At 47.0% G+C, this 26639-nt stretch overlaps 11 protein-coding genes across 11 annotated transcripts; 3 read left to right on the top strand and 8 right to left on the bottom strand.

The window, feature by feature from the left end:
- Positions 1 to 1094: 1094 nt before the first annotated feature.
- N7517_004070 (uncharacterized protein) lies at positions 1095 to 2813 on the top strand (the record flags this gene model as incomplete). The annotated part of the gene is made up of 7 exons (XM_056721800.1): positions 1095 to 1170; positions 1226 to 1322; positions 1390 to 1577; positions 1640 to 1932; positions 1980 to 2288; positions 2344 to 2538; positions 2589 to 2813. The coding sequence occupies 7 exons, from the start codon at positions 1095 to 1097 to the stop codon at positions 2811 to 2813; spliced, it is 1383 nt and encodes a 460-aa protein (XP_056578050.1).
- A 1837-nt stretch (positions 2814 to 4650) lies between these two features.
- On the bottom strand, positions 4651 to 5624 carry N7517_004071 (uncharacterized protein; the record flags this gene model as incomplete). The annotated part of the gene is made up of 3 exons (XM_056721801.1): positions 4651 to 4781; positions 4877 to 5188; positions 5246 to 5624. 3 exons carry the CDS (start codon positions 5622 to 5624, stop codon positions 4651 to 4653), a joined length of 822 nt encoding a protein of 273 aa, XP_056578051.1.
- Positions 5625 to 5648: 24 nt separating this feature from the next.
- N7517_004072 (uncharacterized protein) lies at positions 5649 to 6026 on the bottom strand (the record flags this gene model as incomplete). The annotated part of the gene is made up of 1 exon (XM_056721802.1): positions 5649 to 6026. One exon carries the CDS (start codon positions 6024 to 6026, stop codon positions 5649 to 5651), a length of 378 nt encoding a protein of 125 aa, XP_056578052.1.
- A 620-nt stretch (positions 6027 to 6646) lies between these two features.
- On the bottom strand, positions 6647 to 7504 carry N7517_004073 (zinc-binding alcohol dehydrogenase family protein; the record flags this gene model as incomplete). The annotated part of the gene is made up of 1 exon (XM_056721803.1): positions 6647 to 7504. The coding sequence occupies one exon, from the start codon at positions 7502 to 7504 to the stop codon at positions 6647 to 6649; it is 858 nt and encodes a 285-aa protein (XP_056578053.1).
- A 2468-nt stretch (positions 7505 to 9972) lies between these two features.
- On the bottom strand, positions 9973 to 11337 carry N7517_004074 (uncharacterized protein; the record flags this gene model as incomplete). The annotated part of the gene is made up of 1 exon (XM_056721804.1): positions 9973 to 11337. The coding sequence occupies one exon, from the start codon at positions 11335 to 11337 to the stop codon at positions 9973 to 9975; it is 1365 nt and encodes a 454-aa protein (XP_056578054.1).
- A 1208-nt stretch (positions 11338 to 12545) lies between these two features.
- N7517_004075 (valine--tRNA ligase) lies at positions 12546 to 15940 on the bottom strand (the record flags this gene model as incomplete). The annotated part of the gene is made up of 4 exons (XM_056721805.1): positions 12546 to 13552; positions 13607 to 15622; positions 15713 to 15862; positions 15913 to 15940. 4 exons carry the CDS (start codon positions 15938 to 15940, stop codon positions 12546 to 12548), a joined length of 3201 nt encoding a protein of 1066 aa, XP_056578055.1.
- Positions 15941 to 17095: 1155 nt separating this feature from the next.
- N7517_004076 (casein kinase II subunit alpha/alpha') lies at positions 17096 to 18317 on the bottom strand (the record flags this gene model as incomplete). The annotated part of the gene is made up of 4 exons (XM_056721806.1): positions 17096 to 17194; positions 17247 to 17666; positions 17719 to 18092; positions 18203 to 18317. The coding sequence occupies 4 exons, from the start codon at positions 18315 to 18317 to the stop codon at positions 17096 to 17098; spliced, it is 1008 nt and encodes a 335-aa protein (XP_056578056.1).
- A 423-nt stretch (positions 18318 to 18740) lies between these two features.
- N7517_004077 (ribonuclease P subunit p30 family protein) lies at positions 18741 to 19743 on the top strand (the record flags this gene model as incomplete). The annotated part of the gene is made up of 3 exons (XM_056721807.1): positions 18741 to 18816; positions 18891 to 19507; positions 19588 to 19743. 3 exons carry the CDS (start codon positions 18741 to 18743, stop codon positions 19741 to 19743), a joined length of 849 nt encoding a protein of 282 aa, XP_056578057.1.
- Positions 19744 to 20702: 959 nt separating this feature from the next.
- Positions 20703 to 21762, bottom strand: N7517_004078 (uncharacterized protein; the record flags this gene model as incomplete). The annotated part of the gene is made up of 3 exons (XM_056721808.1): positions 20703 to 20971; positions 21045 to 21182; positions 21249 to 21762. Coding segments are annotated over 3 exons (921 nt in total), but the record flags the coding sequence as incomplete, so codon positions are not given.
- A 2478-nt stretch (positions 21763 to 24240) lies between these two features.
- On the bottom strand, positions 24241 to 24526 carry N7517_004079 (uncharacterized protein; the record flags this gene model as incomplete). Its single annotated transcript, XM_056721809.1, has 2 exons — positions 24241 to 24331; positions 24405 to 24526. 2 exons carry the CDS (start codon positions 24524 to 24526, stop codon positions 24241 to 24243), a joined length of 213 nt encoding a protein of 70 aa, XP_056578059.1.
- A 1202-nt stretch (positions 24527 to 25728) lies between these two features.
- N7517_004080 (ureidoglycolate hydrolase) lies at positions 25729 to 26517 on the top strand (the record flags this gene model as incomplete). The annotated part of the gene is made up of 1 exon (XM_056721810.1): positions 25729 to 26517. One exon carries the CDS (start codon positions 25729 to 25731, stop codon positions 26515 to 26517), a length of 789 nt encoding a protein of 262 aa, XP_056578060.1.
- Positions 26518 to 26639: the final 122 nt, after the last annotated feature.

Raw genomic sequence — 26639 nt, forward strand, 5'->3', positions numbered from 1 at the left:
CGTATTAGGACTATACGAAGAGGCTCTTCGAGAAACCCCGGATTTGGTGCTGGTTTAGAGGCGAACTGCCCTTATTTATCCTGTTAAATCTTACTCTTCTCGCCTCGGGTCCTTATCCACCTTATGCAAAAGTATACTCCGTCCTTGGCCTCAAATTCCCAGTCAACACAGCCCCCAAATGTCTTCAAGCCCTATACAAACCGAATCAGTTTCAACCATTCTCAGAGAAGGAATAAGCGGTTATATCAACCGCTCAAAGCTTGAGAGTAGACTTTACGAATTATTCGGGCGCGATATCCAAGTTGTGGTGAGCACATGCCGTCTCCTATAGAAGCTCAATGTGAATGCTAAATCAGCTATATCTCCCAGTACTTTTGCGGCCGAATCAGTTTCCAAGCGAAGCGAGAAGTGCAAGAGGTATGCCTCCCGTGGCCTGAACATATTGATTCGCTTTTTTCTAACAGTGATTTCTCTAAATCTAGCATGAAATAGCGTATGCAGATCTATCAACCTTGGAAGTCCTCTAGTATACATGGTCGCTAATATCTGACTTGAACAGGGATCTCTTCGAGGATGAACGGGTTAACTGGGGCTGAAAAGGCATATTTATAGCATGGTTCTTGAAATGTTTGGAATGGAGTTGCGTCAATTTGCCTTGCAGTTTACTAGTTATAAATCCGGCTATCCCTAATAGGAACCAAGGGGCTGTGTCCTACACCAGCCCCTGACGTTTTACACCAGCCCCTGACGTTTTCAGCGTAAACATCACAAGAAAGAATATACCCTATGTAATTTAAAGCACATAGCCCCCCAGGAATGACCAACGTAGGACAACTCTCTAGCAATGTATGCAGTAGGGGTGTGAGCTTCTCAAGTCGGGCGTGAGTCGCCTCTGTGTGTTGCCCAATGTCCTATGATGTATCCATGGACCCTTATTTTGAGAGGCCAAGGCGGTTCTGTTTATTTTTTTTCTTATCTAAGCCTCTTTGCCACGGCTCATATTTAAGTAGTCTCAATGACCTCGGATAGAGCGATAATTCTGTTAACTATTTCCTCACGCTTGAATCGAAGAGAAAATTCACTGCCGAACTCACATGGCTACCAATTCAATGTATCCTACATTTTGTCTCCCTGGCGATCCGGCCAGCATCACTCTTTATCAGAGTGACGGTCAGTTTGGCATTATTCAAACAAGTAAACGGGTGCTAAAATTTGTACCTTACAGCTGACACACCAGATAAACTCATCGCTAGTGTTTTCAAAGACAACGGCTTGTTCCAAGAATATATATCAACCACGCCACTTCCAAGATTGCGCATCATGTAAGAATTTTATATCAATATAAGGATTCTTACAGCGTAGCTCACTCTGACTTTTTTTGGGATCTAGCTCCATACACTCCAAGTCATCAATCAAGCCCCTCCAAATCTCAGAGGATGCTCTCTGGGGGCTCAAGAATACCTATAATATTGGTGATGAATTATGGGACTTGACTTCAACATTCGGAGATAAACCCATGAGTGCAGCTGTAGGTGAAGGAGCAATGAAAGCCCAGAGTGGCGAGAATGGCATACAAGGTGGGATATTTCAATGCCTCATATCTTATTCATATGCCCAAAGGCGCTAAACCATATTTTAGATATCTCTTACAGACTCACATTCCCAACCCCAGTGGGCGCTAGCGATTGGACTATGCGCCAAATGGGTGTTTTCCATCACCATGATCCTAATGAACTTCAAAATCTTTGGATCTTCTTTCATGTCGGCCCTGATACACCTATGCAAAAAGAAATTGAGCAATATGCCTCAATATCCCAGCAGGGGTTACGCTCAGATCATGCGTGGCTGACACTTCATTCCTCTGTTTTCTCTTCTTGTCTGAATAATTGGCGGTCCTATGTTAAATACCTAGGCCATGACGTGGACAGACACGTTAGTATCTGCCATTATTTGCTTGGCTTGTCTGACTTTTATTTTAGACTGATAGATCCCTGGATTTTGTCTTGAGGAACATCGATCATTTTTTAACTGCCGGAGGCGACAGCAACTTAACGGCGATTCACAACACACGCGACCTTATTTTACCCACATCGTACCGGTTGAGAGTAATACTGGACACTCTTACAAAAATGGGTCATTTGAGCAGTGTTCTGGCCTCACAGCATAACGGCGCCAACAATGGCTTTCAAAGACTTGTCACGTACATGGAATACCACAAAGATCGTATAGAGGGGCTTGTTATTGGGGTAGACGTGCTGAAGAAAAAGATCAAGGATATCTTAAACATGGTAGGCATCAACTGCCAGGATATAACCACCATTCCCCGCGCTGACGGTCATGAAGACTACACTAGGATTGGATTTCAGGATGAGCAGCCAGATGCTTGACCTCAACAACCGGATGGTTGAATTAAACAATCGCATGCTTAATGCCAATGAACAGCTGCTCCAAATTGGAACCAAAAGTTTCGACGACAATGCCACGGTCAAAGTGGTCACTATCTTGACGCTCATATACTTGCCTGCAAGCCTTGTGTCGGTAAGTATCCCGAGGCCCCAAAATGAAAGTTTCTTCTCACCACTTAATAGTCTTTCTTCGGGATGAATTTGTTCAAGTTTGACGACGGGACAACTGAAGAACTCAGAATATCTAGGCAATTCTGGATCTTTGTTGTTGCTACAATCATCTTGGCAGTCATTACAATCAGCACATGGTATCTATGGACCCACAAAGAGCAGGTTAGAAGGCGAAAGTTCGGTCTGCTGAGGCGCGGGCCAGCGCAGGATACCGAGAAGCTGCCGGGTCAGAATTGACGGGTTGTGTGCAAGTGGATATGTTGAACTGATGTGCTAATTGGGCCAACTTGAGAAGTGTTGATATTGGGGGGGATTCGAGTGGCAAAGCCTCCTGTCATGTAAGAACAGATAGACTGCATTGATTTTAACACTAGATATTTTTGCATTCACATATCCATACTTAATGGATGGGCTGTTTGCGATGGAAATAGCTTGGCACCTTCCATTCAACATAGTATTCCCAGGTTAGACGACACGGCATTACTTAATTTTGCGACGATCTCCAGTTTAACATAAGCATAATAACAGGGCAGACAGTTGAATTAATTCATTCAGTCTGAAATAAAAAGACAAAAACATACAACAGTGAGGATTCGCTGGTGGTCACCCACCCAACTACTAACTCACCGGCGTGTGGCTTAAGTACGGCTGAGCGGACGGGAAGCCCTGTTTTCCACACCCTATGGTCGTATGTGCTTGGTAGATCACTGAGGAGGATCATATAGTGTGAATATATGAATGGTGAGAGAACAGGACCAGGGCTGGAATATCCAGTCTAAAATCAGGTAACATTCAGGCAGAACTGAAAACCAAGCATCGGGCCTTTCGCCGGTAAGTCTTTTTGCAGGTATGTGTGCTATATATAGGGTGAGAAAGTGATCTTTGTACGGAGTAGCGCAAGCGCACTCTCAGCTGGCAGTGGATCGCGTTCGATCTGAAGGACTTATCATTCTCTCATCTGCACATCCACAACCCCCACATTCTTCACGTAGGATCTATTGCTTGCTCTAGGTCGATAGGTCAAGCTCTGGAGTCTTCACCATATAACCCCAAGTTAGAATGAAGATTGATAGGAGAGGAAACAGAGGAGGTTGTTGCGACGGAGCCTAGATGCTCTCGTTGGGTTGAAGCCTCACAAATCAGGCAACAAGACAGATGGTCTCAACAATATAGTTGAAAGATTTCAATATTCAGTGCCCTTTTTATTCTAGGTACATGTCTCTCCCTTTATATGTATAACAAAAAAACAACCGGGCACATTCGGCAAATTGCGGGATATATGCATCACGCTAATTCATTTCTCAGCCTCGCATAATTAAGCGTCGAAGGCCACATCAACTCTTTTTTTCCCCCTGACCCCTAGAAAAAGAATCTCTCAATCTCTTAATCCTTGATCGCACATCGAAAAACAAACCCGTACAAGAATGCCTTTGTCTGACTTCAAGAAGCATGGACCTTTGAAGTGGCTTCGAAAAAAAACCTGGTCATACCGCGTCTACAGGTGGTTGTTAATCGACCAGTCCAGTAATTTCTAGTCAATCGCCTTAGACACCCAGGCAAACCGCCTTATTGAAGAAATTGAATATAACTCAGCCCTACGGATAAAAGAATCTAGGGAGACTACGTAGTGAATTCTACCCAAGATAAAAGTTTTCTGATATTGCCTCTCAATAACATCCCGACGCATGAGTGTACTGTCTTCATCTCCATTCTTGTAATCGTGAGAAGTGTGTATCACAATCTGTCACACAGCCTTCTTTCCTCTCCCGTTCAGAGATCCATCAATTTGCAAATACGACTCCAGGACCTCAAGTTAGAGAGGCTCATTCGGAGGCCATGTCGGTGGCATCACAGAACAAACTCCGTTGTGTGGGGAGTCAATGTGCAGATCATCCAAGCAAAAGCCCCAGGCTCTTGCCACCCGGCTATCTGGCCGATAGCCAGATCTACAGTCCCATGCTAGGATAGCTCCATCCTCGTCGTTGAAGAAATCGAGTCGAAACGCATAGTCCCGCTCAACCTTGAATTCCATTTCAAATTCCATGTGTTTCAAACGAGGCATACGCTGGGCAGCTTAGCCTAGTGATATTAAAAGTCGGTGGAATTGATCTTCGACCGGTATCGATCGCTTGACGTCTACTTTACCGTGGCATATCTCGAGGTCCCAGTCGCCAATCTGGTCGATTTCTGCCTGCTCCTTGGCATCTGGAAGAAAAAACCATTTGCCTATTCAATTGGCTTATTGTCAGTGGTCATCTGCATGCCAAGCACCATTTTCTTGCGCATTAGAGTGAACATACCTGAAGGACTCCAGGAGGGCATAGAATACGCCTCCCATATCTCCAGATGCGGCCACCACAAGGAGTCTCTTTCGGGTATTGAATGGCCATCGTCATTCAAAGGCCACATGAAGTCAAGTGGAAGGATAACACTTTCCAATCTGAGTTCCCGAAGGCAGGTGCTGAGGTCTCTCAGATTGATTGCCAAGCTATCAATGGTAAAAGGGATAACATTCGGGACAGGCATCCAATCTTTCCATGGCCTTTCACATTCACCGGTATAGGTGAATATCCGCAAGCTTTTTGGAATAGCTCCGATTAGAGAAGATATCGCTATATAGCTAGTATTAAAATTATGTCTGTAGAGTGAGGAAAGGGAATAATGTCTACCGTCACGGCGTGCCCGCATATACAGCCAAAAGTCAGGGCGAACCCGTTCATTGAAATTCAGGTGTAGTGTAGTGATGGTTGGACAGTGTTCGATAATTGTTTGCGCTGCTCCCGCCCAGATTCGATGATGCCGACCCCGGGGCCGGTTCAGGAAGAATAGTTTATCAATGCACAGAACATTTGCTAAATTTTTCCCAATAAATCGCGCCCGGTATGGGGGAACTGACTTCGCTTCGCCATTTTGGTAGGTGCAGACATGTGATCCGGCGTACTCTGCATAGTAAGTGTTTGGTTCCGGTGCGGCCTTCTCGCTTTGGCGATATCCTCGAAGCCCTAGCTGTAAGCTGAGACGGCCACTCTGGTCCCACGAGGAAAGCATTTGAAAAACGCTAACCACGGCCGTCTAGAAAGCTAGGTTGTTGGCCTCCCGGATAGTATTCCTGGTGCTGTAAACTTTTCCTTTGGGCTCGGTTTGTTTGCATGTCCTCCAGTCTAAAATGTCGAATGGGACGAGGATGTCGTAGTGCAAATCTCGAACCCAGGATTGCCGTATAGCACGATTGCCGGATGTGAGATCCTGAAACTTTGTGAGAGAGATTCCTGATTGATCTTCTTGTTTATGTTCATCGTCACTGTAAACGTCCAGCTTGAAGTAGATGAGGGGCTCAAAAGCCATCTGCCAAATGCGACACACAGAAGCACATGGGGCTAAAGGAGCGCCTTCACCTTGCAGGATATTTGCAATCTGGATCAATAGTTCCAGGGGTAGCTTCATTGCCATTTTGTCGGTTAGATGGTTCGGCGTGAGGATAAAACGAAGTTGAGTAGATCACCGGCGGGATGATAGAAGATATTCCAAAGGGTAGAAGAAAAACGGGAAGGGGAGGAAGAATATTTGAAGGCACAATGAATTCTGTTTGCTGTTGGTACCTTGCTTTTGAGGCTTCAATTAGCTGCTTGTTCTTTCTCTTTCTCACACAGTCTCACTGTGCTTTCATTCTGGTCTCACTTTGGTCTCACCATGCGCTTAAGTAAATTCCTACCCTTAACAGAACCATAGACTTGGTGTTGTCAAAAACGCTTATGGGTAAATATATCTCTGCTTTTCTTTTATAGGTCTAGTATATGTAAATATAGTGGCAGACTCTAGTCTCTTGCCACCTTGCTACCTGGCCGTCCGAAATTAAAATCCCAGGCTAAAGCAATGCCAACGGCATCGTTGAGCAAAGGAAAAAATAACCCAATAACGACATATATCTTTGTGGTTTTTGAAGAATCTGTTTCTATTTTGCCTCGTGCTCTACCTAACCATCGAAAGCGAGTGGAAACCGAGCGTGCCTATAGACATTCTCTATAAGGTACTCGTGTTGGTACAGGGAACGTCAGTAAAATGCAGCCCACTTAGACTGGCACAACTATTTTAGTCCCACTGACACCACCCTTCAGCTTGTCCAGTGCTACGTGTAATCCACCCAGACCACCACCCTCAATCTGGATATTGGGGCTGGGGATTACTTCACCGGACTGCAGGCCAATCTTCAGCCACCCATTGAAGATGTCGTAAATGTGCTTGTTCCGCGCGATCTCATCCATGGAAGGAAAGTTGAAAGTGATCTGCGTGTTGTCGAGGGTAGGGTGTCCTTCTGGGAGAAGGGCCGAGTGTACAACCTTGGCGTGTGCATTGCCCTTGGTCTTCTTGAGGACTTTTAATGTTGACTGCAGAGCTCCATCAACAACGCAGTGTGCAGTGTGCAGCTTGACGCCGTCTTTCTTTACGGTGCTGACAATCTGGGAAACGATATGGCTTGTTCTGTAATCAAATACCGCATGGGCCCCGAGCTTCCTGACGAGATCGTGGTGCTTGAAGCCTAGGGTCCTGGCCGATTGAACGGCAAACGTGCCGACACTGCTCGATGCGCCCCAGATCAGGACCGCTTGTTTGTCGGCGGGAGTGTACTTGGTGTCGAGCGGAATGCCAACTGTGGTCCAGGCAGTCAAGGCCGTCAAGACGGCCAAGGGGAAGACCGCACCCTCCTCGAAGGAGAGATTGTCTGGAAGTGGAATGACAGCTTCAGATTGTGCCAATCTGTACTTTTGGAAGGAGCCGTGGTCTGGAGATCCGTTCTGGTAGAATGATGAGGCAAAGGCAATGACTCGGCTTCCTGGGCCAGGGACCGTAGTGACATTCGCGCCAAGCTTGACGACAACACCAGCAATATCGGATCCTATTATAGCAGGGTATATAGGTACAGGAGGCATACCATAATCGCGCTGGAAATGATCACATGGGTTCAAGGCAACAGCCTTGACTTCGATGAGAACATCGTTTGGACCGGGCTCGGGGTGGGACGCTTGCCCGGAGACAAAGGACCGCCCCGCTGAGGAAGAATGGCAGCTTCGTGCCGTCCCGTCATAGTGAATGTTCAACGAGTTGTAATTGCTATGGGTGTGGTTCTGCTGGAAGTATGGTTCAATCTGAGCAGGAGTATGCAGAAGGGAAGAATGATAGGTGAAATTTTGAAGATGAAGATGAGTATACAACGGGTTTATATTTTAGTAGTTGCTGATGTACCCGCAGTTAAAGCCGTCGGCTTTAAATCTGATACGTCCCTAAAGCCCGATTGGAGAGTTTTGTTCCTGTGCGTTATTGAAGCCCTACGATACTGGGATGCCCAAGTGAATCCAATTAGATGTAGTATTTTCCCTGCTTCGGTGTTAGAAATAGGCACTTGCCATTAAAATCCGACTTCGTATGGGGGAAACTCGAGATCCGTTAGTATCCGGTGAGTTAGGACGAATGCTTAGCCTTCTTTTTTTAGTGAGAGTCATTTGGTCCCATGGCATGTATAGAGAGAAGAATATTTTGTGTCTATAAACCAAGGTTAAATAGCTCAATCGCAGTTCGGCAATGAAATACTACATGTTCAAAGAAAGAGAATCATATTGTAGAGGCTAATGAGCAGAATATAGGTTCCAGAGCCTTCTTTGATTCACTATTAATTTACAATACTGTACTTAATTCCAAATAGCAAGTCCAAATATACCTAATTATAGCGGAGAGCGCGCTCGTCCACTGCATATGCACCTCAAGGTCTTAAACCCTTTCCCATTTCCCTCTAACTTTTATTTTTCAACTTTTTCCAGGGGTTTTCAAACTTAACACATGCCAGTGCACAACATGCCGTACTTGAAATAAGACGTACACCCATCTCACTGCCCTCAATATTTGCTTTGGGCACACAAGTTCAGTGGAGACATATTCCTTCGCAACTGTCGGATGTTTGTGCACGGTCGATGACTTCCGGGGTCAAGTTGAAGTCGCATTCACAGGTTGCGATTGAGGATGTTTGTTAGCATCCAATGGCAAGGGGCTTGCTCCGACGGCAACCGGGGACACCCGGGACGAATTCGCGGAATGGTCTAGCAGCTGTTAGTGTCCTTTCACATGCAGCCCTAACTTGACACATGGACAACTAGGATCGTGATCATCCTATACCTCATCGTGTATGACTCGACAAACTCACTTGGATTTTTGTTTCCCGGCGGCAATGCTGTTGCGAACCGTTCCCAAAGAACGTCGTCAAGGCCACTGTTCCACCCCTTGAGACTGGCTCCATAATGAAGCCAGCATTGCAAAACACGACTTGTATTGGAAAAGCCGAAGAATCCCTCCCTCTCTGCGAAAATACTCATTTGTATCCAGACTTTCACTTGCAAAGGGGAAACAAATTGACCTAGATCATCGCCTGCCAAAACACCATCGATTTTGAACCATTCCTTGGCTGTGTTATCGCTTCCTTCTTCAAGCTCCGGTCAGCAGGATACTCCCAGATTTCCAATGCCTATGGGCCTCATACCTTGCATTGTTGCCTCTGAAAATGGGATTGTTCCCCTGAGTGGTCTCAACTTTGGGTTTGTGCTCAGATCATCACTTTGTCTTGAAAGAAAAAGAAGCCAGGGGGTTGTGGGCTCGGAAAATCTCCTAACCACATTTGTGAGCCTCAGAGGGCTCAGAGACTTTTAGTCAAGGATTTGCGGCGTCTGTTACTATCAATATTGGCACCTATTGTGGAGCGCTTGATAATTCGACTAAGGGGGCTGGGATCTTCTGTATAGCCTCGATGAGCCTGGCCACCAAGGAAATGAGTCCCCAAAATTATATTCAACTCTACAACTCAGGATCGCTCTGATACAAGCTTACGACATCCCCGCCTGACTGATGAGATGTGCATCAACATATAACATCATCTACTCCTCTCATATTACCGGACTATTCAATCGGGGATGATTCAACCCTTGGTATTCTTTACGGCTGAATTTTCGGCCCCTTTTCTAGGGTTTCACCTTTCCACACCCGAAAATACCTTCAGGCGATTGGTCGTCATTTTGAACTCAAAGGCTGACTAGGGGAAATTCAGCGCTGGAGTGAATTGTGATATGTCGTTTTTTTCTTCAGTTGCCCACACCAATCAAACATGATACGCTTAAAGGGTCCAATCTCTGAGTCTGGATCGTTGATCTCAATTTCCACTGAGATAACGAAAGCTCCCAATTTATGTTATATGAACTGTTCAGAGTACGGAATACTGCTCAGACTACCCCTAGTGTTTTGTGAAAGCTCTGTCAATCAATTTTATATTTGAATCAATTCAAAAAGCACTATCACTAGATCCCTGCAAAAATTCAACAGCAAAACTTTTATTCCCGAATTTCCTTCAACAATCCAGTCAATTCAAACGTCCCATCCCCTGTATCAACCGCAGAATTATCTCCCGCGCATCCTTCCTGTCTCTAAACAACCCATTTTTGGAAATGGCAAAAGTCAACCTAATCTGCCGGTCATCTTGACGCTCAAACCAGTCCCAAAGGTAATCAATAATAGCGATATCATTGTCCCCAAGCTGATTCCCATCCAAGAAAAGACCCGTTCGAGCGCTGTTGAGCAAGATGAGACCGTCTCGAAGAGATTCCTGGTTCTGATCCGCAAAGACTTCTTGCCACATAAAAGAAGTGGTAAAGAATCTATCGAGCCAGACAAACGTGCTCCTCATTGCCTGGAGCTTGTAAAGATGGATCTGATGGTCATCGGTAACGGAATCCACCACGTCACTTCCACCATCCATCAATAACAGGCGATCCATGATGAAAATAACAAGAGTCAACCTGCCAGCTGGATATTCACTCGCAAGCCTCGAGTACACAGCTTCTGAATCAGACCCAAGGTTCGCTTCAAGCACTTTTCGCAGCTCCCCGCGAGTGTCCATGTTGCGCGATTTCAGGAAATTGAAAAGAGACGTGCACGACCCGGCTGTTCGACCTTGAAACCATGCCGAGTGATGCTCCTCGAGCCACTTTTGAAGAATAAAGCCGACATCATCCACAGATCGAAGAGATCGGTTCTCCTTCGCTGCTCTGTAGGCTTGCTCTTCTTCTATTTGCTGGTGGATATTCTCGTTCACGTCCACAACCATCCGCATTGTTTCCAGTTTGTGGCGTAGGGCAAGACTGAGTTTGCCATTGGGCTTGTACACCAAGTCATGCTCCAGATTTGTCCATCCACGCATTTCTGTGCTTATGACTTGAATCTCGACCAACTTCGCGTCGGCGGATTGTAGCCCTCGGGCATGAAGGTCCTCCGGTTTTAGCAAGACATGGATATGTGTCGCAACATAGCCCTGAGACCCCTGATGGGTTCCCTTGGGGTCGTCCTGTTTTGGGTGGTGCACCACCTTTTTGACCACGAAGGTGTCGTGCAAAAGCTCGCTGGCTTTTATTCGGTTCGATGGGATGTGCACCAAGATGCACATTCCAGCAAGATCAACAATGTCATTGTTGATATCTTCGATGGCTTGGTAAGGAAATCCTTGCTTGCGTTCAAACTTCGTAAGTTTGTTTTCAAGACTGGCGAGCTCCTTGAGCCGGGACTCTGTGGCATGGGGTATTCCATGGTTGGAAAGGAGCTGCTTGCATATTTCCTCAACTGCGCTGAGTGTCTTGCGATAATAGACTATGTCTTGGGTCCTATATCGTTGCACGAATAAGGAGGCCACTGACTCGCCTTCCGAGACCATGAATGTTGTGTTGGGAGCCATCACGTTGGACTTTCTTTTTTGGGGGGAGGGTATCAAGGAAGACAAAGTTCAGTTGGCTAATAAATAGAGCTTGTCGGTCTCTGATCACAGTGGGAGATACATGAGAATGGGCCTGGTATTTATAGCCAAATTTTGCACCCCTGGCGACAACTTGGCTACTAGCAAAATATGCCTCTGTTGCTGCCCATTTTCATCAGAAAAGTCGGTATAAAGATGAGCCATGTTCAATTTGTGCTTGATGGTGTGTGGAAGAACAAGGGTGGACGAGTGAGTCGGTGAAGAAGTGATGAAGTTATTCGTTGTCATGCTCCTATACATCCCAATCCAACCATGTTATCTGCACATCAGCCTTGCAGTGTGGGAGAGATTGCGGCCCGAGAGCCTCGATCTTTTTTATCTTGATGGCCAGTTCATGCATGTATATTTCAATTGCCTAGTGCCTCGCTGGGGGGGATTATTTGATTAGTCCAATGCGGTCATATCCTTGTTGATACCCAATCTTCCCAATATTTCCAATCCCGATCACCCGGGTAAGTATTATCAAACTGTTAATCTAATTTCCCTGATTTTGGGCCACTATTCTATTTCTGGGTGGCATATGGTATGCATTGAGTGGGAGAAGTAAAGAGCGGAGCAATCGGTGATGGGCAACCCTAAAGCCATGGCAATTCATGTGGACCATATTCACCCTATAGATTCATTATGTCAATAATAGCATCTCCTTCCATCGATTGGTCCAAGTGGCCGAACAGTTTCCTGGTCTAGCGGTTATGATTTTCCGTTAACAAATGCAATTAGCAGATGTTCCGGAAAGGTTCTGGGTTCGATTCCCAGGGAAACTATTTTTTGTATCTTTGCTATTTAATTGTTAGCAAAGGTACTTACTTCCCTTTTTTGTCTTTTGTATCAAATGTGGAAAGTTGGTAGATTGGAGTTCTTCTTTCCTTGTCTTATCTATGTACTATGTACAGATGATCTATTAGCAGATTCAGGTATCCAGGGACAACATTTCCCCTGGAAAACAATGGCATCTGTTTTCTATATTGACTCTACACAGCACTATATAATCTAATACATATTGCTGTGTGGATGTAGGTCGTCATGGAAATATACATGTACTATATAATGATCTGTTTACAGTGAAAATCAGTTTAAAAGAAGGGAATCAATTGATATATTTTGTTTAAATCTATCCAATAATGGACAATTTACTCCAAGCGCAGCTTCTCGAACTCCTTGACCTGCTCCTCGAGACGGGCAGCCTCGCCCTCAGCATCACGGAGACGCTTCTCCTCCTGCTCACGGACCTCAGCCTTGACCTTCTCCTTCCAGCCAGGGCCGTTGATGATGCCCTGGGATCTACGGACAGTCTCACGGGCCTTGTCGAGGCTAGCCTGAGCCTTCTCTTCCTGCTCCAGGGCAACTTCCTTGGAGACGCGGAGGTAGACAGCAGCCTCGGAACCGACGGCAGCCACAACACAGCCAGAGGGAGGGTTCTTGTTCTCTGGGCCGAGGTGGGACAGCTCGCCGAGGGTCTTACCACCCAGAGACTTGATGGTGTTCATCTCTCCGGAGACGGTCTTTTCGCTGGTAGCGTCGTATGTCTGGATGATGATGTCGCCCTGGGTCTTGACGTCGTACTGGGACAGGATAGAGCGGATAGCCTTGGAGGTGTTGAGGATGAGCTCGTAGGCCTCGGCGGCGGCCGGGTCGTCGAACTCGGCGAGGTACTCGGGGTACTTGGCCTTCATGATCGAGATGGTCTCGTCGCCTGCGCGGCGGGGCAGACGCTGCCACAGGTGCTCGGTGACGAACGGCATGATGGGGTGGATCAGGGTCAGCGCACCCTCGAGGGCTGTGTAGAGGGTCTGCTTGGCAGACTCCTTGGTCTCGGCTGAGGCCTCATCGGCCAACAGGGTCTTGGAGTTCTCGAGGAACACATCGCACAGCTGGCCGTACCAGTACTGGTAGGAGATCTGGGCAGAGCTAGAGAATTCACGCTGCTCAAGAACCTCGTTCATCTCCTTGGCGGCGATGTTGAACTTGTGCAGAATCCAGCGCTCGGAGAGAGACTCGTTGCCAGTCTTCTTAACACCGGCCTGGGGCTTGAAGTCATCGCCCAGCTTGCCGAGGACGAACTTGGTGGCCTGGTAGATCTTGTTACAGAACTTACGGTATCCGTGAATGACCTGGATATCGAAAGCAATATCACCTCCTGCAAATCATTGTTAGTAAATAGAATCAAACGGGGAAATTAGATGAAACCTACCACCAGTGGTGTAAGAGACAAGAGCGAAGCGGAGAGCATCGGCACCACACTCGGGAATACCCTTGGGGAAAGCCTTCTTCTGATATCTGGTAGCAGCGGCAATCTCCTTATCGGCGATGTTGCCCAACTGCAGCTTGTCGTGAAGAGTCTGCAGCTGAATACCCTCCATGACATCCAGAGGATCGATGACGTTGCCCAGAGACTTGGACATCTTGCGGCCATCAGAATCTCTGATCAAGGAGTGACAGTAGACCTCACGGAAAGGAACCTGGCCAGTCATTTTGATACCCAGCATGATCATACGGGCAACCCAGAAGAAGAGAATATCCCAACCAGTCTCCAGAACGGAGGTGGGGTACAGGTTCTCGAAGTCGTGAGTCTTAGTGGGCCAGCCCAGAGTAGAGAAGGGCCAGAGGCCAGAAGAGAACCAAGTGTCGAGAACATCGGGATCACGGACAAGAGAGAACTTCTTGCCGGGGAACTTCTCCTCGGCCTTCTTGCGAGCATCTTCCTCGGTGCGGCCAGTAACCCAGAGGTTGCCGTCGCTGTCGTCGCCATCCTCGCCTTCAATCTTGACGAAGTAAGCAGGAGCCTGGTGTCCCCACCAGAGCTGACGTGACAGACACCAATCGTTGAGGTTGCGCATCCAGCGGAAGTAGCTCTTCTCGGCGGACTCGGGGCGGATTTTGATATCGCCGTTCTCAACGGCATCGATGGCAGGCTGAACCAGGCTCTCCATCTTCATCCACCATTGCGGCTTCATGATAGGCTCAATGACATCGTTGGACTTGGCGCAACGAGGAACCTTCATGGGGTTGTGCTCCCACTTGACGTACAGACCCTTCGCCTTGAGATCCTCAATGACCTTGTAACGGGCATCGAAACGCTTCATGCCAGCGAAGGGACCGGCGTGCTTGTTGAAGGTACCATCATCGTTCATGACAGAGATGAACTCCAGGTTGTGAGCCTTACCACGGTTGAAATCGTTGAAATCGTGGGCAGGGGTGATCTTGACGGCACCGGTACCGAATTCGGGCTCGACTTCGGGGTCGGCAACGATAGGGAGAAGACGGTCCAAGAAGGGATGGCGAGCGTTCTTGCCGATCAGGTGCTGGTAGCGTTTGTCGTCGGGGTGGACGGCAATACCAGTATCACCAACCATGGTCTCGGGACGAGTAGTAGCAATTTCGATGCGCTCGGTGGTTCCATCAATCTCGTAGCAGAAGTGAGTCAGGACACCGAACTCGACCTTCTTTTCGTAGCCAGGCACATCGAGAAGCGTGCGGCCCTCGATCTCCTTGTTGTCGACCTCGAGGTTGGACAAAGAGGTGTTCAGAGCCACACACCAGTTGACCAGGCGGTTGGCACGGTAAATGATACCCTCCTCGTGGAGGCGAACAAAGGTCTCGGTCACAGCAGCTGAAAGGTTGGGGTCCATGGTGAAGGCCTCACGGCTCCAGTCGAACGAACCACCAAGTCTGCGCAGGGAGTTCTTGATGTTCTTGTGGTATTCATCCTTCCAGTCCCAGATCAAGTTGACCATGGCCTCTCGGCCAATGTCGTGGCGGGTCTTCTTCTCCTTCTTCCACAACATCTTCTCGACAACGCTCTGGGTTGAGATACCGGCGTGGTCCATTCCAGGAAGCCACAGGGTAGTCTTGCCCTTCATTCTTTGCCAGCGGATCATGGTGTCCTGGAGGGCATTGGTAAGGGCGTGGCCCATGTGAAGAGAGCCGGTAACATTGGGAGGGGGAATAGGGATGACGAAGGAGCCTTCCGGTTTAACCTTGCCATCAGGACCGAACTCGGGCTTGAAGAGATCACGCTCCTCCCACCAGTCGAGACGACCAGCCTCGATGGCAATGGGATCGTAGGCATCCGCGGTCTTGTCCTTCTCGGGTTTCGCCTTCTTCTCGACCTTGGGAGCTGCAGCCTTGCTGGCGGCAGCCTTGGCCTTGGCCGCCTTCTTCTCTTCGAACTTCTTGTTCTTTTCGGCCTTCTTGCGCTCCTTCTCCACTAGAAATCACCCACAGTATCAGCAAATGCTTATTATATAGCGACGGCTTCCGAGGAAAGGTTCCGATATAGATTCTGGTGGCAACATACACTCCTTCTCGGTCTTCACCTTGGGAGCTCCGGCCGCTTCGCCCTGGTTCTGACCCTGGGGGTCCTTTGCGGCAGCATCGACGATTTGGGAGGGTGTCTGTTCGTTGACCTGAGGGGTTGTGCTGGTCACGGGAGCCGTAGGCTCACCCGCTATTCACTGTAAGCTTCTGCGACACTTGGGAATGAGTCATGGAACTCACTGGGGGTTTGGGCAGAGTTCTGAGCCATCCTGGAGAATGAACGATATTGAGGAGTAAATCTCCAAGGCGCCGCTCGCGCCACGAATCGCCGGATAAGTATCTTGAGAGATGAAGAAGTACAAGGAGGGGTGGTTGTGCGAAATGCGGGCAATTAAATTTCCCACGAAGGTCAACGAATGAGAGCGCGGGGCTTGGTGGGAGGTTCGGTGGAGTCGGGTCAATGAAGCGCGTTTATATGCAGACAACACTCATCGAATATATCATTGAGTATATTTTGTTCCTTCTTTTCACGCGTTCCTTGTAATTCGATTAATTTATTCGGCCTGAAAGACATTGCGATAACCCTCACGTGATACGCTGGAGCCAACAGGTGATCTGAGGCTACATCTATATAACATTGGAATTTTTTTGTATAATTTACTAAATTAGAGATTATTCACATTCGATATCAGTTTGCTAGTCTAATACCGAGTCTAGATATATAAGATCATTATATGGAGTATACTTGGGTTGAGACATCTATGTATGTATCAAATATAGAACAATTCGACCTACGATGTATATCAATTTCTAGGGTTTCTTGATTTTTTGTTCAAATAATTTTTTTTCAATCTCATCCAATGTTTTATTCATAAAAAGGAAAGCGTTAAGAAAATGCAATGGGTTATCTTAGGAAAATCCCTTGAAACACGAAGCACCCAGCAGAAAGGCCAAAACACCAATTCAACTAACAAGGGAGAAATCAATTAGGAAAACCCACGACCAGCGCTATACAAATAGGAAAAGATGAAAGAGAAGAGTGATTTCCCCATCTAAGACGTTGGTTTATCACGCTCATTGACACGCCAAACGACCTAGGCGATAAGAGGGTTGGAGAGACCCAGCAAATTAAATGTCATGATGTCTTGTCATCAAAGTCGTCTTCATTCAGGATTTGATTGTTTGCCGCAGCCCATAATTCGAAGGGCTAGTGAAAAAGAGGAACAGGGAGTACGAAGACCAAGCTCGTTTCATGTTTCGATCATCGTTGTACCATTCATATCGGCAAATTTCAAATGCAAAAGGTACGTAATTGTCGTGATGCCCGACGCAATCTTGATGGCAGCATGCGGGGAATTTGGAAACCGGGCATCACGATAAAGAGATCAGAGCCATGGTCATCAACAGTTCATGCGAGAGGAATTCATGGCAGTGTCACATTGTTGTGGCTAAGGGCCGCTGCATCGGCACGCACAGGGTCAAAGTATGCGTGTGCCATGGCCTCCTGAGCAGTCAAGCGGTCCTTTGAAGATAAGTCAGTATGATCAACTTGCAGAGAGGCTAGAACAACTTACAGCATGGTCGTAACGCAGAAGCTTGTCAAGGAAATCAATGGCCTCGTCACTGATGAAACGCTGGTTCTCTGCGTTGACGAACGAGTGCCACGGCTTCCGGGGGAAACGGGAGAGGATGTCGTCGTATTGCGGGTCCAGTTCAATGTCGTACTTGTCCAAGTACTCAAAGAGCTCCTCAGTACCAAGGACCTTGGCGATCTTGACCAACTGGTCGGTGTTGCTGCCTCCGTGGAAGAAAGGTTCCTTACGGAAGATCATGGATGCGAACATAGCACCCAGAGACCACATATCCAAAGAATAGTCGTATTCCTGGAAATCAACGAGCAGCTCGGGGCCCTTGAAATAACGAGACGCAACACGGACGTTGTATTCTGTGCCCTTGTGGTAGAACTCAGCGAGACCCCAATCGATCAGACGAAGCTATAATATATTAGAATCAAGATTTTCCGCAACAACTCAGAAGTCCACTAACCTTGCGCTTCTCATGATCAATCATGACATTGTGGGGCTTGACATCCCGGTGCATGATACCCTTGCTGTGGCAGAAGTCCAGCGCCTTGAGCAGCTCGAAAACGTAGAAACGAACATCGTAATCGGAAAAGCGGGGGTACAGGGTGCGGAAATCGGTGTTGTTGATAGCCTCGAACACCAGACTAGGAGTCTTGCTCTGGTTGTCGCGAACAACATCCAACAAAGCCACAACATTGGGTCCACCCGCGAGATTCTGCAGAATCTTGATCTCACGCTTGATCTTCTTCTTCTTGACAGGCTTGAGAACCTTGATAACGCATTTCTGGTAGTTGACGACGTTGATGCCTTCGAAAACCTCCGAGTACTTTCCCCGACCTGAAGTGGATATAGTCAGAAAGTTTAGTCTTCAATTTCACCTGCAGCTCACAGCTTGCGGCAACCATCTCCGACATGCTGCAGAGGGACAGGATTTGATCATTTCTCACCTATCTTGCGAACAATTTCATAATTTTCAAGGACACCCCAAGAGATATTGACACTGTCATAATCCCAGTAGGACCGAGGCATATGCTCGTTGACATCGGCATAGACACGCGCCATCTTGACGATGACAGGCGGTTTCCGAGTGCGCCCACAATTGAAAGATGTGCGGCGGGGTCACGAGGGGCGCCGTGTGACGGAGCGAGGGGCCGGGGGTTAGCTTGACGTAGGAGACAGGTAGCAACAGGCCCAGCGACTAATCAGCCCAAACGCAGTGCTCACAAGAAGCCTTGAGCAATGGGATGGACAGAGTGAGATATTGTCGTGATATGATCAGTAGAATGAGATCCGTTCCGCCTGAGGTCACGGGATCAGAGAGGTTTGTGGGGACCCGACCCAAAGTAGCTAGTGCAATTGACGGATTCTTTGTTAATCCGTTCGATTTTCTGATTGCCTTTTTGGGACAGTTCAATGTGATCAAGAGCCTCGAGAAGTCAAAACAATAACTCCTACGGGCAGGGCTGGCCTTCTTTTAAATCCAACATGTTTTACGACCTGAATGTACCTTACAGCCCCGATGACCCGGAGGTGCCCCACACTCTGAATTTCCTCGCCGAACGTAAGTCATTCATTCCGCTCCGCGGCACAAGATCCGCAGTTTAGAGCACATGAGGGATTGACCTGACTCTTTAGTTGGTTACACTACGGTTGCCCTGTCTCAAACGATCAACGGGAAGCTTCCCCCGACACTTGCTCCACCTCCTCTTCCAACAAACGCGCCAAAATCCCTCCAACTGCTGACCCGGTTGAACCTGACTCTGGCCGACCCCGCGCAGAACCAGCGCCTAACCGCCCTGAGTCAAGCCTACGACATCGTTGCTCTCCGTCCCACAAATGAAAAGTCACTTCTAAATGCGTGCACCAACTTGGAATGCGACGTGATCTCCGTGGATCTCTCGGTGCGACTTCCATACCACTTCAAATTCAAAATGCTGTCCGCGGCAATCTCACGTGGAGTTCGTATCGAGATCTGCTATGGGCCAGGTATCACGGGGAGTGGACTTGATGCCCGACGAAACCTCATTGGGAATGCAACTTCCTTGATCCGCGCGACACGAGGTCGAGGCATTATCGTGTCCAGTGAAGCAAGAAGAGCTTTGAGTCTACGAGCCCCATGGGACGTGATTAATCTTGCCTGTGTCTGGGGTCTATCACAAGAGCGCGGAAAGGAAGCAGTCTGCGAAGAGTCCCGGAAGGTCACAGCTTTGGCCAAGTTGAAGCGAACCAGTTGGCGAGGCATCGTGGATGTCGTCCACGGCGGGGAGAAAGCCAAACCTGAAGGACCCGCGCCAAAGCAAAAGAACCCCCCAAAGCTAAAGAACCTGTGCAGGTGCAGCCAGACAACGGAGCGGATAATCTCAAGAGGAAGGCTTCTATCAGCTCTGAGCCTGTCGCCGAGGATGCTGACAAGCCTTTGTCCAAGCGAGAAATCAAACGACGAGCCAAGAAAGCACGATTTGACGCAAAAGGAGAGAATGCTACTTGATTTAAACTTGCTAAGGCGTCTTTAAATTTTCGTTGCGGAGGGAGTCCATTCCTCTGTCACCGGTAGAAGCCAGGGACATTGATATTCCCTGGCTTTCTATTAGCGAGAGTCATAAGTTGGGAGCCAACCGGTCGAAATACTCCTCTTGTGTTCCAATTGGGACTCTTTCAAGCAACCGCTGTGACTCCAATCGCTACCCAGTACACCATGATGATGTACGCGCCGCTGAAGAGCAGAGCAATATGTTGCCCACAGTTATTCTGTCGTCTCTTGAACAGTATTGTTGAGCCGGTATATTGATTGCTGTTCACTTTCAAACGTGAAACATAGTCATTATCACAATGATGCAATTACTACGGTAGCTCCAGGGACTCGTTCACATTTTCCGAGTATAGCATAGCTGGAATGGGCATATATGGATGGATTTCAGCATTCCCTACCAGATCATCAATACACATACTTTCGAATTGTTTGCTAGTCCAGTCTATAGAAAACCCTCTGTTCTAACCGCTACTGACAAGTATGACACGACGTAAATATTTTCTCACAATTAAGCTGTGTTAGCCTGTAGGACTTCCACTTGGGAATCTAGTCTTGATACGTTGATAGACAGATTTGTAGGCGGAAAGTTGTATATAGAGATCAGAATTAAGCTAGTTTTTGAATATTCTGGTGCCTACTGTGCGTCTAATTTGGTGATTCTAGTGTTCGCGAATGGATGGGAGTGGATGCGTAACGTACCATGTTTGTGATTAACAAAATAGCCTGCAAAGGGCACGACACCCCACAGCAAAGAGTCCATACTACCCATGTAGGTTTCTGGTTTAGAAGGTAAGCGGTAGCTCATCCAGCCCAGTCAGCTCGCCATAAATTTGCACTGCTCGCGATTTCTCGTTATCCCCCAAAGGGTTTGCTTTGTTAGCACATATATCAGCGGGACGGCAAGGAACATCCGTACTTCATTCCTTGATCATAGAGTGGATGAACTCAGGACTGTGCCCCCAGATATCGACGGTGATGGATCGAACATGACTAGACTCAGATGAGCAGGCCATGTCGAGCGAGTAAGATATCTCCTTTTTCATCATCTTAATAAAGAAGAGAGCCAGCTGTGTTGCATCACATTTGGCAGAACAGTAAGTTGGGCCGTTGAACAGCTTTGACATGTGCTCTTTGATCATCAATTCGAATTTTTCGACACATTCCTGCCTGGCTTGATCGATTGCGTCTGGAGAATACACGATTAGTGATTTTTCGGATAAATTTCAAAATCAATCAAGCTTTCTATTTTCCTCGCACACCTTTGACGGATTTTGGAATCGGGAGATTGCTCGTGTCAAATGGCCCTGTTGCTTGTTCCATGGCAATTCTTGTTGTTTGTTTGAAGATGTCGGGGGACTTGAAGACACAGGAGATCATCACCCATGTTTTCGTGTCTTCTTGTGAAAAGGTTGACGAAAGAGTGGGACAGGGAGAAGGCAGTCAAAGAGATTTTATCCATATACCAGCAAACACCTCGACGACCTCGTGGCATTGAAAATAGTCGGTGGCCACGGCGATATCACTCAATTGCGGTAGGGACAACCTGAGAGGAATTTGTCGTAAGCGCCCATGGATGAGATTCAAAATGATCAGCAGGATATCTGGCTTCCAGTAGTTGACCGGAATCTCAGCAGACCCCTTTGTCGAAGGAGCATGCCCTTCAGCCCAACAACTTTTCAACGTCCTCTTGAGATAACCTGACGCAAGTGCGAGATTCTTGGATGAGACTTGAAAGCGAGCGTAATTTCCCGGCACATTGCCTTTGTGAATGTCAATCAAGGGTGTCTTTGGTGTGAAGAGAAGGACATCTCCATCTGGATCAACATGATAGGGCGGATGCAGGAGGTAGGTCGCCATCGCAACAGGCAGTTTGGGTCTAGTTTCCTGGTCTTGGTTCGAAGTTATGGATGTGGACGGTGTTGACAATTGAAAGTTAGCCTCATGCAGTGATTCTTTACGCGGTACCAGGTCGTATTGAGCTTGGCAGTACGTTCAGAAGTAAGAATGAACAGAGCGAAGAGAAAGGTAAAGATAAGATACCAGAGATTGAGATATAAGAAAACATAACAGAGCACCTGCGGGAACCGTCTTCAATTCTTCGTTGTACAAGGATATTTTGGTCCCATATACCATACTCTAACGCCATCAATATGCTAATGATGAGTTGTTTCTAGAAATTTGAGGCCTTTCTGGGGTACAATATATAATATAATATATAAAATTGAGTGTCATTTTCACATTAAATTCCCTTCTGAGAGACAGTGATATACGTAGGAATTGAGGTTGTTTGGAAGGGAAGCGGCTGGTTCTATATGGGCTTGAATAAAGAAGCCATTTATGCAGAGAGAAAACCCTCTCTAGATTTCTCTGTATGATGCTAATTCTTTATATGACTTTTGAGACGCTGGAATATTCTTGCTTTCCAATATTCGCACCAGATATCTCGCTTCTGATATATCTTTTCTCAAAATTTGATCATCTCCTGATATAAGAATACGAAGTCTTGATATGTATCGTCCAAACATCAGGCTATATCTGCACGTTGGACATGAAAGTTTGATTGAGTAGTTTACTGGGATATCTTTCCGAGGGACATAAATCGTGTTTCATTTATACATCTTGCTTTTCGTTCATTAAGAAAGGGCAGATGGTAGGTGAGGTATGACTGATTTGACTATGTAGCTAGATTGTGATTACAAGCAATGGAAGCATGAGACATGACACTCTCCGCGTTTAGCTCCTTTCTTATTTAGTCTCTATTGCCTCATTCAGCGTTCCTCCTCTCAAACTTCTCCCACATTTTTCTCACTTCCTGAAAACATTGGCGAATCCGTCTTGATTGCTCCCTACCTCTATCATTTCTATCTACTAACTAATTCAATATCACTATTTCCTGAGACATCCCGGCCTAGCTATCCTACCGCTATCCATGGCCCCACTCCGGGTGGATTGGGGGCAGTCAACCTATCCATCAGTCATCTCAACGACCCAGACGGGGATGTTATTCTCTTTACGCCAGGTGCTTGCCTACACAACATAGCCTGCGAGGAAGAATGCTCGAGTCGTTTTCTAGTCTCTTCTAAATACCCCAAACTTCCTTCGCCTTATTCAAGGGGATGCTGCAGTATTGTCTCCGCAGAATCTAAGTTATGTTTAACAAGAGGGCTTGTATACTAACTATAGTTTTGCGCGATTTGAACAACACCAACTCCCACATTTTCAGATTTCCACCAGAGAAGATTAGTAGGTCTGTCGGAATATATCAAGTCCCCAGCTTATGGATCGCCAGTGGCCTCACAGAAGAGTTTGAGGCAGATAGTGGGATCTTGTTCCACTCTAGCAGAAGGGATGTGTGTTTACTTCATTTATGCCTTTTCCCCTAAACTGCCACTAGATGGCTATAGGTATGAATTATTCAGTAGAGAGATAAATGCTTCTTTTACCTCCTAGGCGTCTAGATAACTACGGTCACTAGTTCCATCTGATCATGCCAATCCATCAACTTCTGTCATATACCTCTACCTCTGATTTATACCAACTGCCCCGCGGAGCCAATCTTGTAGTCTGTTAATAGGACATTGGTTTGATCATTGTCTCCATGTGTATCCTCTCCACATTAATCAACCTTTGATTCTATGATGAATTGCCACTGGGTATTGGCCCGACTACAAGTTTGTATCAAAGGGCCCGCAAATAACATTTTTTGAGCCTCATGGAGCCATCTAAATCGCGATGCAAGCTCTCCGTTGAACGCGTGTTTATTGAAAATTAGATGAAAATGATGATATTTACACATAAAGTGCCTGCGGAGATAAAACTTCATACATGGGCCATCTTCTCAGCCCTATCAAATTGACGGGAGTAATAAACTAACTAGTAGTTCTTGGCCGTGTCATCCTGTATCTCCGGTACGCTAAACTCCCAGCACATATCCTAGTTTGGGCACGGCTGCATTAAACTTGATGTTACATCTTAACCAATCCAATTCCAATTAACTTAGGTGACCCGCACCTGAGAATTAATATAAAATAAGCGAGATAAGAAAAGAGGGGAAAGTGTGTACACTGCTAAAACTGTTCCTTTTCGACATCTTCGGGAATGTTGCCATCTGCCATCTGGAGAATATCATGGCGGTCACTCTTCCCCCTCATCACATGTTTTTCCCTCCGTTAAAATCAAAGAAAAGAAAAAAAATAAAAAATAAAAAATCAAGAATCGTATCCAAGTTCTCTCTTAGACCCTCCCCAACGCCAAGTATGCATTCGTGCGTCATTCTTTCAAGCCGTAGGCAGAATACTGTCTCGGGCGTGCTCGGACTTCGGATGCATGAGTGGGCTCATCCGACAAAATGCATCCTTTAGACACGAACACGTATAATTCTCAGACCCAGTCAAATAACCGTGTTGATGGGGTCATGGCATCAACGCTGAGTGGTTTCCGTTGTCTATTCAGTCTCTACACAGCAAGTTTATCTGGGTGGTTGAGGTCGGATTGTTTGATCCAACCGCCCATGTGGCCGGTGGTTCGTTGAAATATCTCAAGGTCACTATTTGAGTTGTCTCTTGTTAGCTAATGATACTCAATCACGAGAGAAGACAGATAGTAAATATTGGGCTTACCTCACTTTTGTCTCTGTGGACGTATTGCCAGAGGCTTTTGGAGTGGAGGAGCTTGCAACGGCATTCGAATTGCCCGCGTTGGTAGAGGTCTGCGGGGGGGAAGATTGATTTGAAGAATCCATTGCGTTTGATATAGTTTGCGCAGGGCAATTGTACTTTTGATACTTGGAATGTGCTCGCAGTATTTCAAGCAGGGGTTAAGCACAAGTAGGTTGTTTCGAATATCAGAAGGGAAATGCGCTGAGCTCTCAGAGAAAAGGAGATTATAGTTGCTTTATACCTGACAATCCCCCATAACGTTAAGACAACATCAAGAATCAAATGCCACTCCTCAAAACACCGGTGTGCGAACTTCATTCCTATATTGCGATTACTGCTTTAGGTATTGATCCCGGAGAAACGGATTCAATAGACCAATAGCTATTGCCGCCGTCATTGCGCGCATGTCATTAAGGAGGGATCGAATACGTGAATCATTGGCCAGTGTGAGGTAGTACAGATAGTATTGGGCCAGTCTATTATTTTTTTGTAGTCCCTGGAGCCTCAATTTCCGGAGCAAAGACGGTCAACTTGTCAAAATCAGTAAATGTAGTTGCCTTGTGGGGTACCATGCGAACCAGATATGCAAAGATCTTGTCCTTTTAGATTGTCTTGGATCTTTTCGATCGACCCGTGTTAACCGGTCAAGTACCCCAGGGCTGCAGAGTACATGATTGTACATCCAACATGCATTGATGCTTCCCACACTGATCTTGGTATATATACAAGCCAATCAAAGTCAATCCCCATGGCTAAATGTATAGATATAATGGCAAAAGAAACCGATTCCCCGCACTTATACATATCTATGTATTCCGAGGTTATGTCTCTCTGGGTATTGGACAAATTATTGTACTCTCAAGACTTTCTCAGCACGGACCTTAGTGCAATAACCAACTTTGAAACACTTCCCGTTTTTGTGCAGGGGCCAATTTTAATTTCGTCGTCAGAAATTGGCGTATTTAATCTTGGACACAGAGCTAAGCGGCAATACAGAGCTTGCCACCTGATTAATATGACCAAAATAATCAAAATAGTATTAGAAGGCAACCTAGAATGTTATTCCACGAGTAATGTTCTCTATATGAAAATAAAATCTTATACTTCCTTATCTTATCACCGGAGCGCGCCGACCTCCCGACCTCGGGACATCTCCGCATTGGCTTTAAACATCCAATCCCAAGGTCCCTTTTTCTTTTCTCTTATAGAGTAGACCTGCACGATTGAAAGTGGCGGACTGGACAACACATCCATCCACACACACACACACACCTAAAAGCTCATTATGGCGCCGATCCTCTCAGCCAACCCAACAGTCACGCTCACTCCAGAGCCTTTGACACCGGAGAACTTCGCACAATTCGGTACAGCGGTGGTATCCCCATTACCGCGACAACTAAATATCGCTCCTCAACTATCATCCCTGCCGCCACATGATCCAACTCCAATCCTGGCGAACCAAAACTCCGCTCTCAAGTATAGTCCCATCTCCCCGCTCCTCGACCGCTACACCAATGTCTGTCCAAGCGGCCAGCCCTCCGAGGCACGCATGACCATGTTCTGCTGCTTTCCGCGCAATTTGCGCACTGTCAGCACTGGCCCCCAGCTGCCCGACAAGGAGGTCTTTGACGTGCGTATCCTTGAACGCCACCCGTTTACCAATCAGACCTTCATTCCCGTCGATCTATCGGCCCATTCCAAGGTCGGGGACGGTGAAGAAGAGCCGCTGTTTTTGGTGGTGGTTGCGCCCACTTTGAAGGGGAGCACGGCTACTGCGAAAAATGAGGTCGGGGAGACGATTACTATTCGTGATCCGCCTGATCTAAATAATGTGAAGGCGTTTGTTGCCCGTGGCGGTCAGGCTGTCACTTATGGTGTTGGGACGTGGCATGCGCCTATGGTGGTTTTGGGTCGTCGGAGGGTTGATTTTGTTGTTGTGCAATTTGTTAATGGGGTTGGGGATGAGGATTGTCAGGAGGCTGCATTTGGAGAGGGCGTTGTTGTTGATCTTGGTCGGAAGGGTCAACTTGGTCGGGTTGAGAAGGGCCCGAGGTTGTGGTCGGCTAAGCTCTAATCCTGTAGATGAATGTTTACGAAAAACTCGGAAGTGTTGGGTTCTTAGGCTGAAACCGAAGACTCGACAGTTGGCATTGAAAAAGATGCAAGGAATTTGCCAACCTTGCTTTGTGATTTGGT

The sequence above is a fragment of the Penicillium concentricum genome (genome assembly GCF_028827145.1).
Source record: "Penicillium concentricum strain IBT 3081 chromosome Unknown utg000002l_segment0_segment0, whole genome shotgun sequence".
In the NCBI taxonomy this organism is placed as follows: domain Eukaryota; kingdom Fungi; phylum Ascomycota; class Eurotiomycetes; order Eurotiales; family Aspergillaceae; genus Penicillium; species Penicillium concentricum.